We start from the raw sequence: 20,224 nt of genomic DNA, 5'->3' as shown, positions 1-20,224 counted from the left end.
GCCAAAATATATAAAAGCCAACTCTGTGGCAAAAAGTCGTTGACACTAATTAGCATTTAAAAGTGAGCGAGCAGAAACTGTTGCGCCGGCAAAAGAGTTCGAGTAGCAGCAAATTCAATTGAATTGAACATCTCGAACCGTTGGACAGCCGAACATACAATAAATAATAAGTCTGCATATCTCGAATCGATGCACCGATGCACCGATGCGACGATACCATCGCGGACAGATGGAAGATGCAATTGACGCGCCGGCGGCAACATACAACACAGACCAGCAACGCAGCCACATGCAACATGCGCCAACTGAAGCAACACCAAAAATGTCAAATGTAAAAACGGCGAAACCGTTCAGACGGCTGCACAAGCTAAAAAACTAAAAAACTAAAAATAAAAAGCCGGAGAAAAACGCAAAGAGCCCAAACACAGAAATCGCACACAACAATATAAAATTTGCACGCTGCCGTTTGCCTAACAAGCAGGAAGTGTTGCTGGGCAGACTGCAGATGGAAAACCGATGAGGAGGATGAGGCGGATGAGGTGCTGGCGAGGTGCTGGTGAGGGGGATGATGCCGCCGGTAAAAACCAGCGACAATGGATGCAGGAAGCAACAACTGTCGTCGTCTCAGCAGACTTCCTACCCCACGGCCCGGCCTCCAAAATCATAAAAATCCCCCACTTCCCAGGGATGCTCCCATATTTCTGCCCATTGCGTGTGTGTTTTATCTTTCAGTGTCAACCGGAATGTACTGCATCTTTGTATCTTTTATGCAACTTTCTGTTGATTCACTGCCCACCGAGGCGTCGGCCCAGTGAACAAAGTTCAAGTCATTGGCATCCCAGATATGCATGTTGAGATGCCTGAGTAAACAAATATCCCCCTGACATTTTCTGGGTGCACATTGCACACTTAATATGCAAATGAGTTTATAGCTGCACGAAATTACGAATTACTTCTACACAAAAACAGATAAATGACAAGAGTTTATTTACAACGTACATTGGAAATTTAGTGGCGAAATAAATTGTGGTTGGTACCAATTTTATTTGGCAAGTCAAATTGTTATTCGAACACGAACAGGGATAACCTTATCTAAACGATATGTTTTATGGAATCAATGTTACTTCTGTTGCAAAACCTATATAGCATCCCATTGCCTAATACTTGCATTTCAATGCCTTTGCAACGCATTCAAATTACGCTCCACATTACGACTTACTGAGTTAAGCACTTCAGTACACTAAATTTCACACAGTTGACTTTACTCCAATTTAAACGCTTTTTATCGCCCCAAGGCATTGTGATCCCCATTGACTGTTTGGCAGCCTCAGTCGACCGACTGCTTATTTTTAGCCGCATTGTTGAGCGTGAGATTTATCGCCAGCTGCGGTTTCGTTTTGGCCTTCTGGCGATCGGCGCGCTTTTGGCGCTTTTTTCCCAGCGGCATTCGGAAGTTGAATGAAAACCGTTTAGTTTGGGGAAAGGAAAGCGCACACTCACCCTTAAACTACCGAATACCCTATGTCATTAATTGGTATTAAGATCCCTTAAAAGTCCTTTAATTTTTAAAAAATTGTTTTTAACCATAATACTACAACAAATGTCATTAAAATGAAAATCAGGTATTTAGGTAACAGACCCTTTTTATGGTCTATATGGCTTTTATGGCATATCTTGGCTTAGAAGTAAACCACAGACAGCCGAGATGTATTTTTTTTACATCAGATTACCTAGAGTATCAATCCAAACTCCGATATGAAAAAAATTTTTTTTGACAAAATTTTCAATTTTGATAAGGGGTACCATCATCAAAATTTGCAAAAAATAAAAAAAAAAATTTTTTTTTAATTGGAATGCAATTTAATAGAGAATGTTTTTCTAAGCTCATTAAGGTATGGCTTTCCATATTACACGTTTTTTGGTGTATAGTTTCAGCATTTTAATTGATTTTTCAGGGTATTTTGGGTATACAAACTCCAAGACTTGTGCATTTCAAGGCGACCGCTTTTCGTGGACTCAGATGTGAACTCGAACTTGGATTGCAGCTCCGATTTGCATTCCCAACCGTGGAGTGACATTCGGAGGCAGCGGAGATGCAGATTGAACGGCCACCGGTTGCTCCTTGGTGGCGGGTGCTGTTGGCCAGGCTTTGAAATCGGTTTAAGTCGGCTTTTCGGCACTTTGGGCTCTTTTGATTCGATTTCGTTGATGCAGATTCGTTTCCCAGACCGAGCAATTTACTGCAGCCTCGAGTTTGTCAATACACGAAAAATCGCTCGACGCTCGTTAGCCAAAACAGTGTTTGCATATGGCAACTGTTGCTCCTGGCTCAACTTGGCCCGAAGAAATGGCCTTTTTTTGTGGCTCTTTTTGGTTATGCAAGCACTGAGAGCGATTCAAGGTGAAATCGCAATAGGAAACACTACCCGGCTGACAGCTGACTGCAGTTGCGTTTTAATTTTTATTATTATTATTCCTAAGAGCGCGGGTTTGAGCCGACATCCTCACTGGCATCAGAAGGCGGAGTGGCGTTTTCCCCCCACCAGGTGGTAATTACACACACCCAAGCCACAGAGTCGTTTGTCAAGTGTCGTTTATGAATTGCCGTGATTCATGGGCACTCGAATTTAATTACCGGGATTGGAGAAATGCTCATTCCATTAGCTGATAGAAATATGAGTAATCGAGTGGGCATGAAAACAGTGTCAAACAAAACTGATGTGTCAAAAAGTGAAATACACCTATTGATTTTTGATTTTTGAGGTAAGAGGTGTTTTCGGTCATAAAAGAGTTAATGATATGTCCATGTCAACTACTGTAGGCTTCTACATTTATGTGAGTCGTTACTGTACCACCCAGGGTTTATTTTACGTTCCAATTCGTTCCCCCGAATATGTTTCTTATTTCATGTTTTATGTCTTTATGTTTGTATGTCCCACTGATGGTTTTTTCCCCAACTAGTCTTCTGAAGCTGCCGCCATAGAAAAATTTAAAAATCGCATCGAATCGCACAATAAAAATGCTGACCCGAAAACTGACATCTAATTGAATAAGTGGTGGCTTGAATTACACTCTCTGTCACCTTTCGCTGCTTTGTATTCGGTTCATTGAACGTTAAGTTGCTTCGAACTGATGGACCACTTCATTAAACTTAACACAATTAGCCGTCTGAATACGAAAAGTGGCAGTGGAAAGAAATAAATTGGCTTTAATAACATTACGTGCATTAATCAAAAAAACATTTAACAGGATTTTATTTTGTTTACAAGCGTGAATTACGCAACACATCAGTTTGTTGAGAAATTTGTACTCACAAATAAATAATAGTTGTAGGAAAATAACAAACTTAATAAAATTGCGGATTTATTGACAGCTTTAAAATGATGATTCATCCGTAGGCAGAATGATTTTTTTTTATTTTTCCAACTCAACTAATTTACCATACCAACAAATGGTCGTTAATTCTAAGAAAATACTTGTTTGTTGCTCAACAAAAGATGTTAAATTTCGACATACTTTATCGCGGAAAAGTATATGTTTCAAGTAGTGTGAAATATGCAACTGTGAGCCGAAATCTGGTAACCTCACATTATGCACCATTCCCCCGATGGTTTCAAAAACAAGAGCCAACATTATTTGTGATTTATTTGGCATGGCTCAAACACCAAGGATGTCTGGCGATAAATACGATCCCGCCTGGCAATTACTTTCGCACACCAGACACGGCCAACCCAGATATATATGCTTATCTATACGGAGAATCTACGGATCGTAGGCCTCGCACAGTGGCACACTTACACACACTCGCTGTCACAATCACAATCACACTCATTCACTCAGTCATCCATCATGGCACGTATTCGCATTTGTCGTGCGAGGGGCAGGGAAATTGGCTTTTCCCCCCCGTCTTAGAAAATAAAACACAATGCCAGCCCAGAGATCCACAGACAGACATGAAATTATTCGAAATTGCCATTGTTTGCAGAGTGGAGAGACTTGCGAGTTTGGGGGAGTTTTCCTACGATTTTCACTTTCGTCGAGAGCAGAAGCGTGCAGAAATTTTCCAAATTCGACCCCACAAAAAAGCCTCCGCTCGCCAGGCCAGCTGACGCTGAAGTGAGGGATCGGTTTTAACCCAGCAGCGGCAGCGGCATTGGCAGCGGTAGCCCAGCGGCGATGAGAGCGAAAGTGCACGACACTGGGTCTCGACTTGGCCAAAAGATGTGTGGCCAAAACGAGACGCTCCGAGAGAGAGCTCTCCAGCACATCCGACAGCGGGAAATCGGCGGTGCTGTAATAAGTTGATTGTGCGGTAATTTCGGTTTCACTTGCCATCCCACACAGACACGGACACAAACAGACGGTAACCCCACAGATACAAGTGAGCATGCAGTTAAAGATACAGATACTTTTGCAGACAGATACAGAGACACAGACAGATGGCCAAGACAGCGCCTCATTATTGGCCAGCTCGCCACGCATGCGCAGTGCCCAGAAAGCAAAGTCGCATCATCATCACCATCTCCATCTCCAACTCCATCGCCAAAAACGAACAAACCCAAGCCGAAACGGCGACCCTCTCGCAGATACAACAACTACTGGTGTTGTGGTAGTGGTGACGTGCATCTGGCTGGATTTCTGTATAAATTGGTGATGCGGCTGCAGTGGTTCGTCAGTGAAGCATTTGATTTGGTCTAATAAACAGCAGCCAAGTGCAATCCGAGGATATAGCAACGTGAGGCACTTCAAGCTTTTGAGTTAACCCAATCCGTATAACTGAATCCCCGTCTTGTTTCTGTTCTTCCCAACACAAACAAAAATCATCATTCATCCATACTAAACCACAGACCGAGGATTACTGTGGAATAGTGCCGAGTGCTTAAGTGTGTGCGTTGTGAACGAAAAAGCCGTGAATCCACATCCCCATCTTATATCCATTACCCATACGCACCGTTGACCCGTGATTGTTCAGCCATGAAAGCCTTCATCCTAATGTCCTGCCTGGCGCTGGCCGCCGCCCGTCCTGAAGCCGGATACAACTACAACCGTCCTGGTGGCGGCGGTGGCTCCGGCGGTCACTCCGGCGGTGGCATTGGCGGCGGCCTGGGCGGTGGATTCGGCGGCGGTTCCGGCGGAGGATTCGGTGGCGGATTCGGCGGTAGCAGCGGCGGAGGCGGTGGCTTCAGCAGCGGCGGAGGCGGTGGCTTCAGCAGCAGCGGCGGAGGCGGTGGCTTCAGCAGCGGCGGTGGTGGTGGAGGAGGCGGCGGATTCGGCGGTGGATTCGGAGGCGGCTCCGGCGGCGGTTTCGGTGGAGGTGCGTGTCTTTTGTGCACCCAAGATCACATCCGAATGTAATCTAAATTGCGACACAAAACATAATGTTATTTATCCACAGGCGGCAGCATTGGCGGTTTCGGAGGCGGAGGCGGCGGCGGCGGTGGCACCACCTTGGTGCAGAAGCACATCTACGTCCACGTGCCACCACCAGAGCAGGAAGAAGTGCGCCAGCGCCCCAACCTGCCCATCGGCCAGTCCCAGAAGCACTACAAGATCATCTTCATCAAGGCCCCATCGCCACCATCGTACCAGGCTCCGGTTATTCCCCTGCAGCCTCAGAACGAGGAGAAGACTCTGGTCTACGTGCTGGTGAAGAAGCCCGAGGATCAACAAGACATCGTCATCCCCACGCCCGCACCCACGCAGCCATCGAAGCCGGAGGTTTACTTCATCAAGTACAAGACCCAGAAGGATTCGAGCGGCATTTCTAGTGGAAACTCGGGCTCTATCGGCCTCACCCAGACCAACTCCGGCGGTGGTTACACCTCTGGCGGCGATGGTGGCTTCAGTGGAGGAGACAGCGGCTCCATCTCGGCCCCGTCCAGCAACTACGGACCACCTGGAAAGTCCGGACCCTACTAAATGGATCTTCCACCCATCGAGAACTCAAAATTGCGAACTTCGAACTCGGCCCAAGCTGCTGACTAGTCCTGTCGTTGACATGCCCCCAAAACTCTCACTCGAGTACACCACATCATCCACATCACATTAACCACCTCACGATCTTCGACCACCATGTGTCCCCCAATTATCTCAGACCTACATCACCCCTTTCAAAGGGGGGGCGGCACTTTCGCCCACGACTTTTGTACATAATACGTTTCAGTCCTTCCAATCCTTTTCTCACCCACTTTGGCTATCCACCTGTCGCATCTGTACATTTCTCACCTTCAACTAAATTGGAGTCTAACCTTCAGTCCTGCCTGGAAAATTCTATTAGCTAATAGGCGACATGTGCGGGTTCCTTGGATGGGAACCTCATCTGGCGCCCGGAAGAGCGAATGATGATGATGATGATTTGTAGCAGAAGACGATTTAGCGGGGCTTTGACTTGCTCCATACATATAAATACATATACTTTAATTATACTAGGCTTAAGTACGTTATGCACAAATAAAAAAACAACGGTGACAAAATTACGAAAAAAAAACCCCCTAAGATATTCTCATTTCACACTCTCTAAGCTAAGTGGTACTTAGTAGTCAAGGGGACAGGGGAAATCATTCGCTGACCCTCATTTTCCATTTCCCTCAACTAATTAACCCCTTGAAAAGGGTACTTTTGACTTCGGGGAGGAGTGAACTAATTAAAAAGTTATTTCTCGCCCTTAATCGCATTGCTTCTGTTTTTTTCGAAGGATTTCACGCCTTTCTGTTGTTTTAAAGTAACGAAGAACACAGCTGACCAGCAATTTATATCCTTATTATTAATTTGAATCGTTTCTTGGCCAAGTTTTCACTTAAACTTTCCGCTAAGTTGCTGCGGAGTGTGTGCGAAAACTTTAAAACGGTTTTAGTGGCTCCAGTTGCACAATCTTTAAAAGTTGCTCTTTTACATTATTCAAAGTTTTCAGGAAGATCGTTCGCCTGAAGTTAATGACAAACTGTTGCTCTGTTTTCTTCCCTCTCATTACCAACTGCTTTGAAACCCTCCAATTTGCCTTCGCTTTATTTTCTTTGTGAGTTTCTGTTTATTTTTTTAATTTTGATTTTTTTTGTTTTCCTACAATGTTTTAATGCCTTAAGTATACAGACAGCTTGGCATTGTCATTGCCGGCCGAGCTTCTTCCTCTCATTTTCGCGCAGCTTTAGCACTTTCACTTCATCGCGAGTGGTGCTGTTACCGTTAACCCATATCAGCCCACTTTTTATTGCAATTATTAAGATAATTCCGAAGAAGTTGAAGTTTCTCAGGCTTTCCTAATTATTAATCATAATACTAAGAGCAATATCAACACGAGCTTAAAATAAATATATTTTTATTTCTTGGCCACAACAATGGTTAAATTAAGCTATCACTTAAAAATTTATACTTTCAATATAATACAGATTCGTTTTGAAATAGAGAAGTAAAGAAATCAGGACTGTGCCCATGCATATATCAACAAAAGGATTTCGAGGGAAACTGATGTATCACCCAAATGGGTTAACCAGAAATTTGTGTCTATTTTTGCAAGGGGCTCAGTTCGATTCGGCGTGCTGTGTGCCGCTGCCTTTGTTCCCAGCCTCATATTTCACTGGCATATGCTTCGCTTCCGCCTGTCTGGGCCCAAAATGAACCGCTGCTGTTGTTTTTACCATGACTATGGGTTTACCTACAGCTTTTGCCCGCGCAATCAATGGCAATCCGTCATACAAAAGCGTCGCCCTGCGGCACACTTCACTGGAGTTCAGTCGAGACCCTCAAAAATCAAAATCAAATTTAGCAAAAGCTAGTATAGCATTTTCTTTAATGTTCCATATATACTTAAGTAAAGATACTAGGGTGTTGAAGTGATGGCAAAGTTTGGTAGCAAGAGGCTCTTCAATAAGCCTAATTAATTCCTTTTCGTACACGTGCGTTTTTCCCTGTCAGGATATTCCTAGTTGGCTCGTAAAAAAGGAAACGTGTTGCCCGGCTGGCCAAATGGCCAAAACAGGACCAACTGTGGAACAGAACGACCGTAAACAGGACTTTGCATGTGGGAAATTGGCCGGAAAAAACTGCTATTGTGAATGAAGTGGCCAATGAATTGAACCTGTATAGATCCTGCCCAAAAATACGACATGACTGCTTGCAGTTGGGAAATTTGAAAAGTCCCTAAAGCCGCAACATTGTTGCAAATTGGTGCACTTTTCTTTTCGATGGAAATATCCTTTTACTTAGTTACTCACAGTCATTTGCACTTTAAACCCATTATTTGCATATACAAGACGCGTTTAAACTGAGAATCAACTCTTGGAATGAATCTGAAATTAATATTGCAGTGTTGGCTTAGGTTTTACGTTATATATTCTGAGAAAAGCAAATTCAGAATAATGCGAATGGGAAAGCTTTCGAAATATCCAAAATAAATATATGTATGAGGGTGGCGCAATTTATGGGGAAAATAAAATCTCTAAAATTCAATTTGTCGGAGAACGCAAAGCAAACATAAAGAGATTTCGTTGCACGGACACTGGGAAATACATTATTCTATCATAACCGACCAACGTTTCCCCTCCAAGTCACAAAAAATATACATATATACTGAAGCTCAAGCAAACATTTTTACGACCTTTACTTTTCACCCGGTGGGCGTGTTGTTTCCTTTTCTCTGGGTTTTTTTTGTATTTCCCATTTCCACGCCCACAATAAATCGCAGCTGAAGCACTTCCGAGAGGTCAAAAGCAAAAGAAGGCAGAAATTGTGAGGTTTTAGGTTCGCACTTTCGGTTGCCGCGTTTAATTGACAACGCTGAAAGGTTTATGACACTTTGGGTGCTTTAATTAATTGTGCGTACTTCTGCCACGCCCCTCTACTCAGCGAAGGCGTTTTGGTTAATTATAATGTATGTATGTAGGTCGTAAAAGGAAAAGTAGGCTAACGGACCTGGGAAGATATGTACAACAAAGCGGAGTAACCCTCAAAACCCGTCAAAATGTTTCCGTCTTTGACTTAAGTGGGTTTTATCGTCTAATATGGCTTATAGAGAAGCTGGGGGATATATATCACTCATTTTCCTGAAAGGAAAATCTCCTTGAAAATGCTAAATCCAAGCCTTGTTCTTGGGACTATAAATCGCATAGCTTATAATTGCAGCCAACAAAAGTCCATTTGGCACTCCGCCCTGTTGACTCCCATTTCGTGTTTTGGTTTTATTATTTTATTGGATTATTTTTATGACTGGATTTTTACGGTTTGCTTGTCGTGGTCATTTGGTTATTGTACTCAATTTATTTTCCTCACAAGTTTAGGAAACCGTAAAAACGCAGCTTTAACACTAGCAGCTCTTAAACTTTTGACTTGGTTCACTAAAAATATTATAAATAATAATAATGATAGCTGTGCTGAAATGTAATTATTTATTTTAATAAAGCAACTACCTAATTTTATAAAAGTCATCTGAAAGCTTATAATAATTCATTCAAATTGAAATCAAAAGTAAAACCACACTTTGTAAGGCGAGGTTGCCAAAGGGCGAAAACTTGTGCTGTAATTTGCCGTGTAAATTAGTTGCTGATTAGTTTGGCTGCCGGCCAAGCGAAATGTTTAATGACCGTTTGATTTTGGCCATTTCACGGATAACAACTTGGGAGTTGGGTGCGCACCTCAACTGATTTTCGGGTTGTGGCTTTTAAATTACCAAAACTATTACCAACTAGGCTTCTCTGTTTTTTTCTGGCACTTTCGCAATTGCTGGGCAATTAAAAGCTGGTTCAATTACCACATCGTCAGAAATGCGGGTGCCCAGGGGTCAGTTGTTAATACCTGGAATTGGTCAAGATAACTTGGGGCACGAACTAATCGATAAGTGAATTGGATTGATTAATGGTTGTAAGCTTCAAAATTGGTGCTTTACCCATTTATTGATCCAGTTTCCGTTCGCGGTTGTTATTGTTTTATATCAAACTTTTTAGGACCCGGTTTTGCACTCCCACGCAAAAAAGAGATTTCAATCGTGCAGCGTTGTGAATACAGTTTTTTGCTTTTAATTTGCAGAAAACTGTGTTTGCTTACTGTCCATTGGCTTTCGGTGTCATTAGGCTAAGTGACGGAAAAAAGCTCCAAATAATAAAAACTAAGAGGCTTGTCAAAAAAACGCAGTCAAACGCGTTACCACGCCTTTTTGTTGTCATTTAAGTGGTGTTATTTTTGCTGATGAAAAACTTTAATAACATCCGGAAATAAATCAAGACTGACAAAATGCAAAATAAACACGCGCCGTAGAAAGCTTGAATATCGAAGTTATGCCTTTGGCAATTTTATTTATAAAAGAAAACATGTCTACAAGATAAATTATCCATACTTTAAAGGCTTTTGGCCGTCCTTGCCCAGCAACACTTCATTAATAAATCAGCAAAAAGGACCTAGAATTAGGAACCATTTGCCTGAGACGGACGTGTCCGGTAATTTAATTAGCGAATTACTTTGGAGAAAGGAACTGGAATAAAGTCTGCTGTGTACCCCATCACAACCTTTCTATTCCACTCGAAATGGAGCTCTCACTTTCTACCTCATTGTGGCAGATTCGGCGGATCCAAGCCTCATTTGTCAGCCTAAGACTTTGATGGCCCAGTTCCAAAAGCTGCCCGCTTTGATTTTGTGGGTGTGAATCCAAAAGTATTTTGATGAATTACAACACGGCTGTACTGAGCCACAAACATGAGCTCATTTTTTATGTAAGCCCAGACGCGGCATAAACTTTGCTGGGCGGACTCAGCCATATCCACCAACCGGTTCAAAACCAAAACAAATCACCGAAAAAGCCAAGTGCCTTGTGATTGCAGCTAATGCCGGCAGCCTCCGCAGCCGGCAATTAAGTCATGGAACTGTCACGCTCAGGTGGCCAAAACAAACCGCCAAAATAAAGATGAAACTAGACCCGCGGGCGCAGAAAATGTAGCCGGCACATATGACATATGGCCACAGAGTCAGCACTTCAGTCGGCCGCGGCATAAAGACTTCTCCAGACGCCGGATGATTTTGCAGTTTCCACCCACCGACGACGAGTGCACTAGAAAAAAATGTCAAAGTATTACTGAAATATTTACATTTAAAAAAACCATTTAAATACATTTTTTTCCTCTGTGTGGGGCTAGGGAAAGTAGATGCCAGAGTTCATCCGTCTGCAGACACATGTTGGGGCCAAAGGTCACAGCTGGCGGAGACGCGTGTCCAGGCGTCAGGGGAAAAACAGCATGAACGAACACATATTTGTACAAACATTCATTACGAGCTTGCTTGGGCGCACTCTGTTTGCTCCTCGTGTTGCTGCTTTGACGTCCAGCAACGCGGCGTATACTTAATGTTGACATGCTTCACACTCCCCGGCTGGATGGCCAACAAACGAGGCATTAAAACGAATCAAATGGCCGCGTTGAGCACTCGCTTACTTTGCCCAGCCACTCAAGACTGGAACGGGAAACTGCATTTGAAATGGCAGAATCGACCGACAACAAAGGCGGCCAATAAAACGACTTGGCGGGTTCATAAAATGCAACTGCCAGCTTGTCCAGCGGAAAACTGCCGCCAAATGCACCCAACTGACATCAGAAAATGGTTGGAGACGAGATTCGCATCCACAACGAGTATGGAATCAGTTCATAGTCCCCGCGATTGAGCAAGATTCCATTTATAGTCGCTTTGCCCGCCGATTATGTCTAATATTTGCATGCAAATTAGATTCAATTTCTATCCTTGCAAGTCTGCTTTTTAAGAACTCATCTCTGATTTCATCATCTGCTGGCAGCAACAGACTTCATCTGTCTGTCTTGCAAAACAAATCTTTAAAGGTACACTTAAATAAAAATAATGGAAGATTTCCATATTTCTGTTTCTAATATCCCTGAAAAACAAATTCGCACAATTAGCTAAAGCATTTTATGTTAAGAGGGCTTAAAATATTTTTTTGTTTAGTGTAAGAGACTCCAGATGTGTAAACTGAACTTAACATCTTTATCGTGGCTTTGTTTCATGCCGTAAAACTTGATGTCTAGTTTTTTATTCTGGTGGTGACGTTAAAGAGACGTGGCCACTGAGTTCATTGTTTAAGTAAACTAAGCCACCATATTAGCAAATCAGACCTAGGTCGATTTGCAGAAAAGCAATCAAAATTCCCCTAAATTAAGCAACTCTTATAGTATATGTGAATTAAAGACCCGTGACTCACTTAATGAAATGATTTATTCGGATATATAGGATATACATACTAGAAATATGGCATAAACAAAACTCAAAGAGGGGGAGAGTTTTATAGGTAACTTGCGTGTCAAATAGGGAAGTAAAATTTATGATAACTCTGTTGAGAAAGGGGAAAGTTTTCGCCGCCTAAAAGTAGGCACATATCATGGCCTCACATGTAAAATTTGCTTGCGAAGCTTCAAGGAAACCTTATTTCCTAAGCCCTATGATGCTACGATGAAAATAAGTTGCAATAGGCCATAAAAGCGAGGCATTGCCTCCCTATATAAATAAACTTGAACTGGATGGTTTTATGTTTTATGGGGGGAAAGGCAAACAACAGATTTTACGGCTCAACAGTCTGGGAAGCGAAGGTCAAGGTCGTTGAGCCATAAAAGCAACGGAATGAATGATTCGCGAAGTTCACGACCGCAGTAGTCCTATAAATAGACTCGGACTTTCAGTGTCCTTAAATTAATCGCCCCTCTTCTCCCCTTGCAGATGGTCAAGATGATGCTGACGGTGGTGGTTGTGTTCACCAGCTGCTGGCTGCCCTTCAATATTTTGCAGGTGGGTTCTTCGTTTCCCCTGAAAAATCAACAATTACATCGGATTTATATTCCAAAGCTTTTGCTGAACGACGAGGAGTTCACGAACTGGGAACCTCTGCCGTACGTGTGGTTCGCCTTCCACTGGCTGGCCATGTCGCACAGCTGCTACAATCCGATCATCTACTGCTACATGAACGCCCGTTTCAGGAGCGGATTCGTCCAGCTGATGCACCGTGTGCCGGGCCTGCGTCGCTGCTGCTGCCTGAATCGCCTTCTGCGGAGCGGCGGCGATCGCATGAACGAAGCTTCCGGTGAGATGCCCACGAAGTACCATCGCCAAGTCGGCGATGCCCTACTCCGGAAACCCAAAATACGCATTAGGTGCCAGCCCCTTCACTTAGTATCCGTTTCTGTTTCTGTTTCCGTTTCCGTATTCGTATTGTTGCGATTTTGATTCATTGAACGCAAGTTGGAGATCATCTGGAATTCATAGTCCTTAGTAACCATAGTTTCTGTCGTTTTTCCGTAGTCTTGCATGCCAATGATGAAGCACACAGACACGCTACCGCATGAATAGCACCAACTGCATCTTCCCGTTCACCAGTTTTAAATCATAAATCACTTTCTAACATTTTCCTCTCGTTTCCACGCACCACTGGCGACCACAAAGGAACGGGTCCAGCACTTCACCTCAATCGAATGAACACATCCACCACCTACATCAGCGCTCGTCGAAAGCCACGGGCGAGTTCTTTGCGAGCGGTAAGTTGAGAGCTTTTTAAGAAGATACTTTATATTATAATACCAAGTATCACAGCAATCTGCATTTGATTGATGTTTTATTGAATGTGGAATATCGAAGGTCTTGCAAAGGGCATTTTCATTCCGGAATTAAATACATTAAAGAGTTGCATATAAATATAATACTACTACACATTTCTTCTACTCATTACACCCTCTAAAAATCTAGAACCCATTGTCGTGTGTCGAGACGTCTCCGCTGCGGTAGCTGCCACACCGAAAACTGCAACTAATTCACCTGTGCGACGATTGGGAAGCTCAGGTGGAACTAGAGCAAACGGAAAGAGCACAGCGTTTTGAGTGCGACTACAACGTGAAGCAACCAACCAAAGATCGAATACCCCATTTTGCTGAGTGTATATGTGTGCGTGTGTGAGTGTCCGCGTCCTTCACCTGTATTGTAAGTGTCAACTCAATGTAATTTTAATGAATGTATTTTAAAGGTAATTAATTAAAAGTATATACAATATTCACATGCAAGTATTTTATATCGTAAGGAGCAAGTACCCATGAAGCCCGAAATAATGCAATTAAAATTGAGCTTTCTTATCTATTACAATGAAAACGTAGCCTACTTATGAGCTGCGAGCTCGGAGGGTTTCGATTGAGAAGCGTTTTACCATTAAGTTAATTGCACCTGCATACAGAACCGTGCAAAAGACACCTGTATATTTGATCTAAACACATATGGCTAGCTTAAGTACAAACGGGTAGAAAAATCACTTGACTGTTCCTGTTGCAATTGCTTATTCCTCGAGCACACTACCACTACCACTCCAACTACCAAATGCGGCACTTGGGCTGGTTGGGATTCATGGGGGTACCGCGGGCGCACTTGAAGGTCCTGGCAAACTCCTCCGAGTTCGAGAGCACTCCCCGCAAGCGCATCTGTCCCGGGCAATGAGAATCGCTGAGGGCGTAACGCGATGCAGCTGGCGTGTAGGTCTCGCACCACAGATTCCCGAACGAGATGAAGAAGAGCTGCTCGTGGGAATAGTGCTCCAGTCCGGGCAACTTGGACCGCTCGCGTCCAACCTCCTTCACGTAGAGGCGGTACGCGTAGAAGGCCTCCCGCATGCCGCCGTTGTCGGCGATGTTCTCGCCCAGCGTCAGTTCGCCATCAATCTGCGAAAAATTCAAATGACTAATAAGCAATGTTCTCTATACTTTGGGTAACAACCTTAATTTCCATTGAATTTAATAACAGTATATGTACATGCCATATGTACTCACATATTCATCAATGTCCGCGAGGTGGTAGCGGCTGTATTGCTCCACAAAGCACTCCGTGCGATTGACGTACTCGTCGATGGTCCCATTTGACCACCACTCGACCATGTTCCCCGCGCGGTCGAACCTCCTGCCGCTGTCGTCGAAGCCGTGTGTGAGCTCGTGGCCCAGGATGGTTCCAATCGAGCCGTAATTGAGCGCCCTGCCGAGGACACAGACCAGCACACGGGTTAGGGCCATTCCGGGAAGGGATTAGTGCTAGGTGTGGGTTCTGGTGCGGGTGCTGGTGCGGGAACGTGCCTGGGTCGCTGTTTGCTCGGCTATCTGTGTGCTCAGTGCTCGGTTTTTAGTGCTTAGTGCTATTCCAGGGCGAACTTACTCTAGACCAAGGTCGTAAAACGGGTATTGCAGAATGGCAATGGGCACAGCTGCAAAAGAAGATAGTGTCGGGATTAGGCACTCCACAAGTAAATGTTGTCCATGCTCATTCATAGCACCACTGAAGTTCAGCAAGCCGTCGAACTATCAAACTCAAATTTATCAATGTTTGGATTTAATGATAGATTGAAAGTTACTTTAAAAGACCTTTAATTAAAAATTGCTTTCCTTCTTTCCAGTGGGGCTTTTCTTGCAGTGCACTTACTGATTGCATTCGATTGAAACGTATGAAACGCATTTACATTCGAAGGCGAGGTGGCCCAGCCAATGGGCTCCGGCTTATCCATTTCGTTCAGCTTGTCCATCATCTGCCAGTGGACGAAGTCCATGAGGTTCTCCAGGTGGGTGCTGGCATTCACCTCCGCCCCCTCGTAATAGGCATTTAGCACGGTGGCATTTCGCAGCCAGGGGGGAAATCCGATAAAGCTCTTCATCTCAGCTGACTTTTGAATGGTTTTCCTCTTGGTGGCCGCATCCATCCAAGACGTGGACTTCACCAGGCGATCGAAGGAGCGTCGAATATCACTCAGCATTCGCTCGACTTTAGGCAGCTTTTCCTTGGTGAAGTCCGCGTCGGCCAGGACATAGCTCACTGCCATTCCCAGCAAACTGTTTACTCCATTGGCGCAGTAGAGGGATCTCGGGGTGCTGCCCTCTGTTCCAATGGCCACCCGCATGTACTCCGAGTGGAGCAATCGCATCGCACTGGATGTGTGCAGAACCAGCTCCTCGATGGTGCTCAGAAACAGATAGGATTCGATGTGGGATGGTGGCGTCTCCTCCAGATACTCCACCAAGCTCTGCAGATACGAGATGTCTGCCTGGCTGGTTACTATTGTCAGGTTCTGGGTCATCTGGATATTGCCGGCGTGGCGAGTGCCCTTCAGAATCAATTCCATGTAACGCACCCAGATGGGCAGTGTCTTGGGTGCAATGTTCTTGTCAGTTTGGTTCTGCAGATCCTGCAGGGTAATGTAGACAATGTCATCTGCCGGGTTCTTCGATGGCTTGGTCATGTTTTCAGCGTTCTCTTTAAACTGGGATTATTGATTAAATATATTACTATTAATTTAGATTACGGTGTACTTGTAAATGTACCCACCTCATGCACCTTCCTTGCGACTTTAACGCCCTGTTTGACCAACTCGGTGATGCCCAGAGTGGCCTCCTCTTGGTTAACATTCGGGTCCACGTAAAGCAGATACTTCTCGATGACTTTCCGGACGTAGTAGAGATAGGCGGTCATTCCCGTGCTGGTCTGCTTGGCCGCCTCCTCCTCCTCGCTCTCCCGATCCTCCTCGGTGTCGTCCTCATCGTCGCTGTTCTGCATGAAAATGGTCTTGCGGTGGATCTTTCGGAGCATTTTATGGGAGTCGTCGTTGTTGCTAAAGGTAATTCCAGTAACTTTATACATATTTACAAAGTGTTTAATAAACTTATTTGTTACTCACAAGGGAAACGCCGAATCAGTCTCTGGAGTTCCGAGGGCAATGCGGTTAATGGTGCGGTTAAACGGATCCGGAAAGACATCGAACCCTATGAGGAGATCCATTGTGAGATGTTGTTTAATGGACACAATGGACTGCAGCCAGTTGTATTTAATATTGGCTGCCTCTGTGGCATATTTGGAGCCACTTCCCAGGGTGAGATTCAAGGCGGAGGGCAGAATGGGTAGTCCGAAACGCAGCAGATAGTTAATCAGTGGCTCCAGATCCCGCTTGTCCAGCAGCTTCGTATCCATGCAGGCTCTGTACATGGTCTTCGCCTTGCCCACCGCTTCCGGTTCCGATTTGGTGATATTCGAGCGGAGGAACTCGCGCACCACACGCATTATGTGCGCCTGACGCTCCCGGAACCAATCGTTCGAGGTCACCGAATCCGGACGCGGATGCTCGTTGGCCCACCGGCCACAGGTGAATTTGTAGAAGTCCTCGCAGGGATCAGTCTGCTCGTCCATCGCATAGATGAGGCTGGCCGCTGTGCGGATGCACTCCTTGCTCCGGCAAATCGAGCTGGATTTCTTAACTGGAATATAGAAAAAAAGTGAGTTTTATTTATAATAACTTAAGTATAAATATTAATTAATACGTACGGCCTAGGCTTACGACTATGATTGCTATGAGCAGAATGATTACGAGGGCCACCAGTCCGCCCAGCACCACTTTGTGGTAATAGCTCCGACGAAACCTTAATACAATGATCAGCAAAAGGTTAGACAATGGTTAGGCACTAATAGGAGGCGCACTTACTTGGATTGTATGCCAATTAGGTGCGAGGATACGGGCTCGAAGGGCAGCTGCTTTCCATTCGCACTCTCCGTGGCCGAATGCTGTCCATGTCCATTGGCAGTTGCGTTTCCATTGCCACTGCCATTGGCTCGAATGGGTGCCGCAAGAAGGCTCAGGTTACCTGTAATGGGGTTTCAACAATCTTTGATTACAATGCCCCGACTGAGTACTAATTGGTCACTGGCCAAGCTCAATTAGATTTGAGAAATGGATTTCAATCGATGGCCGATACTCAGAGGTACGTTTTATTAACACTAATTAGTCAAATGTTGTCAATTGTGTTTGTACCGCCACCCGCCACCCCCCGCATTTCTATGTTCGTGTATACCCTCTTATCTTGATCTGGGACATTTTTCTGTCTCTGTCATGTGATTCCAGTCCTGGGGGTGTCCCTAATCGCCTGGCTAATGCATACACCTGTCACAGGAAGTTCCTGCGAATGCGGACCTGCATATACACAAAGTCCAAGACAACAGGCATTTGAAACTGGTGACAACGTCCGGTTCAATGGCCTGAAAACATTTCGCGTGTCCGGCAACCATTTAACCTATTTTAAAAAAATTAAAGCCCATTAAGCCCCACGAACCGATCTCGAATTTGCATGCAAAATAGAGACAGTGAGGACTTCTCTGGTCAAACACCTAATCCCGGTCATTTACGTGCTTACGTACTTTTAGAACGAGGGATTTCGGGTCTATAAATATTGGTCTTTTAAACATTTGGCTTTTCGTTCTTTGTCAGATGTAATAGATAGGTAGCACATAATTGTAAAATACAAAATTCTAAAATAATAACAAAAGAGCCTGTTCCAAATGTTTCGCTCCTTATCCGTGCTGATGTTCAACACTTCCCAAATAGAGGCAAATCTCTTTGGCATGGCCGACGATGTGTACAATACCATTGAGATCTTCAAGGAGGCTGCCAGATTCGAGGCCAGAATAGGAAGACCCTATAGAATGATATCGAGCTTTATAGACTGCTTGGTCTTCATGGTGGTGGCTCTAATGGTGGTCGGTTTCATCATGCACGATCGCATTGTGCTGTTCAGAAAACTGGCTAGAATCAATCGAAAAAATAACCAAGACGAGATGGTAAGAGCGAAAAGGATTCGAAAGCCCGAAAACCCTGCATCTCTACCAGAAAATGATACCGATAATGTCGTGGATCAAGCTGAGGAAGACGGAATCAGCATCGCAAATTCCGGAAATGCAATAGATGAGGATGCCGCAACCCTTCAACCCATTGACGATGAAAGAAAAGCCGCAATGGTCGGTACTCCCAAGTGGGCCCTTAAGTGGCTATCTACTATAAGAAACAAAAGTTTCGGATCCATTTACGATGGTTGGTTCCGGTATATTGATTCTACACGTCATTGAAAATCGGTTCAGGCATTTTCTGAGTTCCCTGACACGCGGATACTTGAGGTTTTGCGGTTAAAGATTTAAAGTGGTAATTAGGCAGATTCCAGTACCATAAATTGCCTTGTTATACTCGATACAAATATGAACATCCACATACGTTTAAAAAATAAACATGACTCATTCAATTACGAATGCATTTAGCTACAATGGCAATTCGGAACCATTTACTCAACTCCTAAAGTTGTGAGCTTACAAATAGTTACAAGTAAACTAAAACAGATTTTTAGGCTGAAAGTCACCTTTTGCTAATTTACTTTTATAAAGTTATCGTTCGTGCTTAAATCATTAGGAATTGTTAGTGAGAATGCCGTTCTTAACTTCACAGCGATAATTTGATTTTCGACATTCTTTGGAATGGTAATACATATGTTTTATTATCAGGCATGCTTGAAATATAAGTATCAAAACCAAAGGCACTCACCTGGTGTCTGCAATCTCTGCAGGGGCAACGGCTGCTGCTGCAGATTGTCGCCGAAGAAGCCATGGTTAATGTTGCCCGTGGTCCAGATGCGATTGCGATCCTCCATAGCAATGAGTCATGAGTCAGTCCAGTGGAAAAAGTCCCCGATTATTGCATATTGCGTGTGATTTTTCCGCTTTTTTTAACGCAGACTGCCGGTGATTTTCCTAGGCACTCTGGGGCATATCAATGAGCCGGGTGATGAGCCTTATCCGAATGCACGTCACAGCGCCCACATGTTGCGCTCAGCGCAGGGAACAGTTGGCGACCAAGTGGGAACGGTTGAGCAGCTTATCGTTTGTTCATAAGCCGGAATGTTTGCCTTTTGCCTGTTTTTTCGCCGCTACTGCCAACAGAAGGCAGTTGCATAATTTGGCATTATGTGGGGGCCGAAACGAAAAGCTGGAGCTAGAACGCTGGAAAAATCGACGCGAAGTGGAGCCAGTGCAGCGGGTGACTGGTCTGAAGCAGCGACTACCGGCGTATTGGAGCCCGGGCGTCGTCAACAGAACGTATTTATACCGCACCGATACCAGCCAGCAACCGAATAACAACAACACGGCTGGCTGGCAATGGCAATACTCGTAGTAGGTAGTACTACCAACAAACAAATCAGGCAACCCCCATTAACTCCTTCGGCCATGCAAATGTGCTGCGGCAATTACGAGCCACCAATGCGACCCACTGGCCCATCTCCGTCTCCATTCCCACCCAGAAACGCCGACACTGTCTGACTGTCCTGCATGTTGTCCATATCCTTGTTTGTATCGTACCCTTTATAGCTCGGGTCGATCCGTTTCGCGGAATGTTATGTAGCATGTGTACAGCAATCAGTTA

At 44.5% G+C, this 20,224-nt stretch overlaps 4 protein-coding genes across 6 annotated transcripts in view; 3 read left to right on the top strand and 1 right to left on the bottom strand.

Moving 5' to 3' along the window:
* Positions 1-13,985, top strand: part of LOC122620129 (RYamide receptor) — a 61,133-nt gene extending 47,148 nt beyond the window's left edge. The window contains exons 5-8 of one of the 2 annotated variants that reach the window (XM_043797449.1): positions 12,700-12,768; positions 12,826-13,130; positions 13,420-13,511; positions 13,720-13,985. In XM_043797449.1, the coding sequence (XP_043653384.1) occupies positions 12,700-12,768; positions 12,826-13,130; positions 13,420-13,511; positions 13,720-13,850 (597 nt within the window). In that variant the 3' untranslated portion in view covers positions 13,851-13,985. The remainder of the gene's footprint in view (positions 1-12,699; positions 12,769-12,825; positions 13,131-13,419; positions 13,512-13,719) is intronic. The other variant, XM_043797450.1, reaches the window with a different exon arrangement.
* On the top strand, positions 4,683-6,353 carry LOC122620136 (serine, glycine and glutamine-rich protein). Its single transcript, XM_043797456.1, has 3 exons — positions 4,683-4,735; positions 4,848-5,314; positions 5,396-6,353. Exons 2-3 carry the CDS (start codon positions 4,975-4,977, stop codon positions 5,917-5,919), a joined length of 864 nt encoding a protein of 287 aa, XP_043653391.1. The 5' UTR covers positions 4,683-4,735; positions 4,848-4,974; the 3' UTR covers positions 5,920-6,353.
* Positions 13,986-14,048: 63 nt separating the features above from the next.
* Positions 14,049-19,857, bottom strand: LOC122620127 (neprilysin-1). Of its 2 annotated transcripts, XM_043797445.1 has the most exons (9): positions 19,349-19,857; positions 17,468-17,627; positions 17,311-17,405; positions 16,670-17,243; positions 16,321-16,603; positions 15,424-16,255; positions 15,160-15,208; positions 14,784-14,982; positions 14,049-14,675 (listed from the first exon to the last, which is right to left on the bottom strand). In XM_043797445.1, the coding sequence occupies exons 1-9, from the start codon at positions 19,452-19,454 to the stop codon at positions 14,331-14,333; spliced, it is 2,643 nt and encodes an 880-aa protein (XP_043653380.1). In that variant the 5' UTR covers positions 19,455-19,857; the 3' UTR covers positions 14,049-14,330. The 2 variants fall into 2 exon arrangements, with proteins under 2 accessions (XP_043653380.1, XP_043653381.1); XM_043797446.1 differs by lacking the exon at positions 14,049-14,675 and having other exon boundaries at positions 14,979-15,104.
* LOC122620137 lies at positions 18,223-19,055 on the top strand. Its single transcript, XM_043797457.1, has one exon. It carries the CDS (start codon positions 18,319-18,321, stop codon positions 18,880-18,882), a length of 564 nt encoding a protein of 187 aa, XP_043653392.1. The 5' UTR covers positions 18,223-18,318; the 3' UTR covers positions 18,883-19,055.
* Positions 19,858-20,224: the final 367 nt, after the last annotated feature.

The sequence above is a fragment of the Drosophila teissieri genome, chromosome 3R (assembly GCF_016746235.2).
Source record: "Drosophila teissieri strain GT53w chromosome 3R, Prin_Dtei_1.1, whole genome shotgun sequence".
Taxonomy (NCBI): Eukaryota; Metazoa; Arthropoda; class Insecta; order Diptera; family Drosophilidae; genus Drosophila; species Drosophila teissieri.
This window is presented reverse-complemented; position numbering and strand designations above follow the sequence as displayed.

Bases quoted from the DNA above. Each gene is read 5' to 3' on its own strand.
- LOC122620137 (XM_043797457.1), top strand. From the start codon at position 18,319: ATGTTTCGCTCCTTATCCGTGCTGATGTTCAACACTTCCCAAATAGAG.
- LOC122620127 (XM_043797445.1), bottom strand. From the start codon at position 19,454: ATGGAGGATCGCAATCGCATCTGGACCACGGGCAACATTAACCATGGC. The intron at 17,628-19,348 runs GTGAGTGCCTTT...ACCCCATTACAG, and splicing joins GCAGAGATTGCAGACACCAG to GTAACCTGAGCCTTCTTGCG. The intron at 14,676-14,783 runs GTGAGTACATAT...AATTTTTCGCAG, and splicing joins TCGCGGACATTGATGAATAT to ATTGATGGCGAACTGACGCT.
- LOC122620136 (XM_043797456.1), top strand. From the start codon at position 4,975: ATGAAAGCCTTCATCCTAATGTCCTGCCTGGCGCTGGCCGCCGCCCGT. The intron at 5,315-5,395 runs GTGCGTGTCTTT...ATTTATCCACAG, and splicing joins CGGCGGCGGTTTCGGTGGAG to GCGGCAGCATTGGCGGTTTC.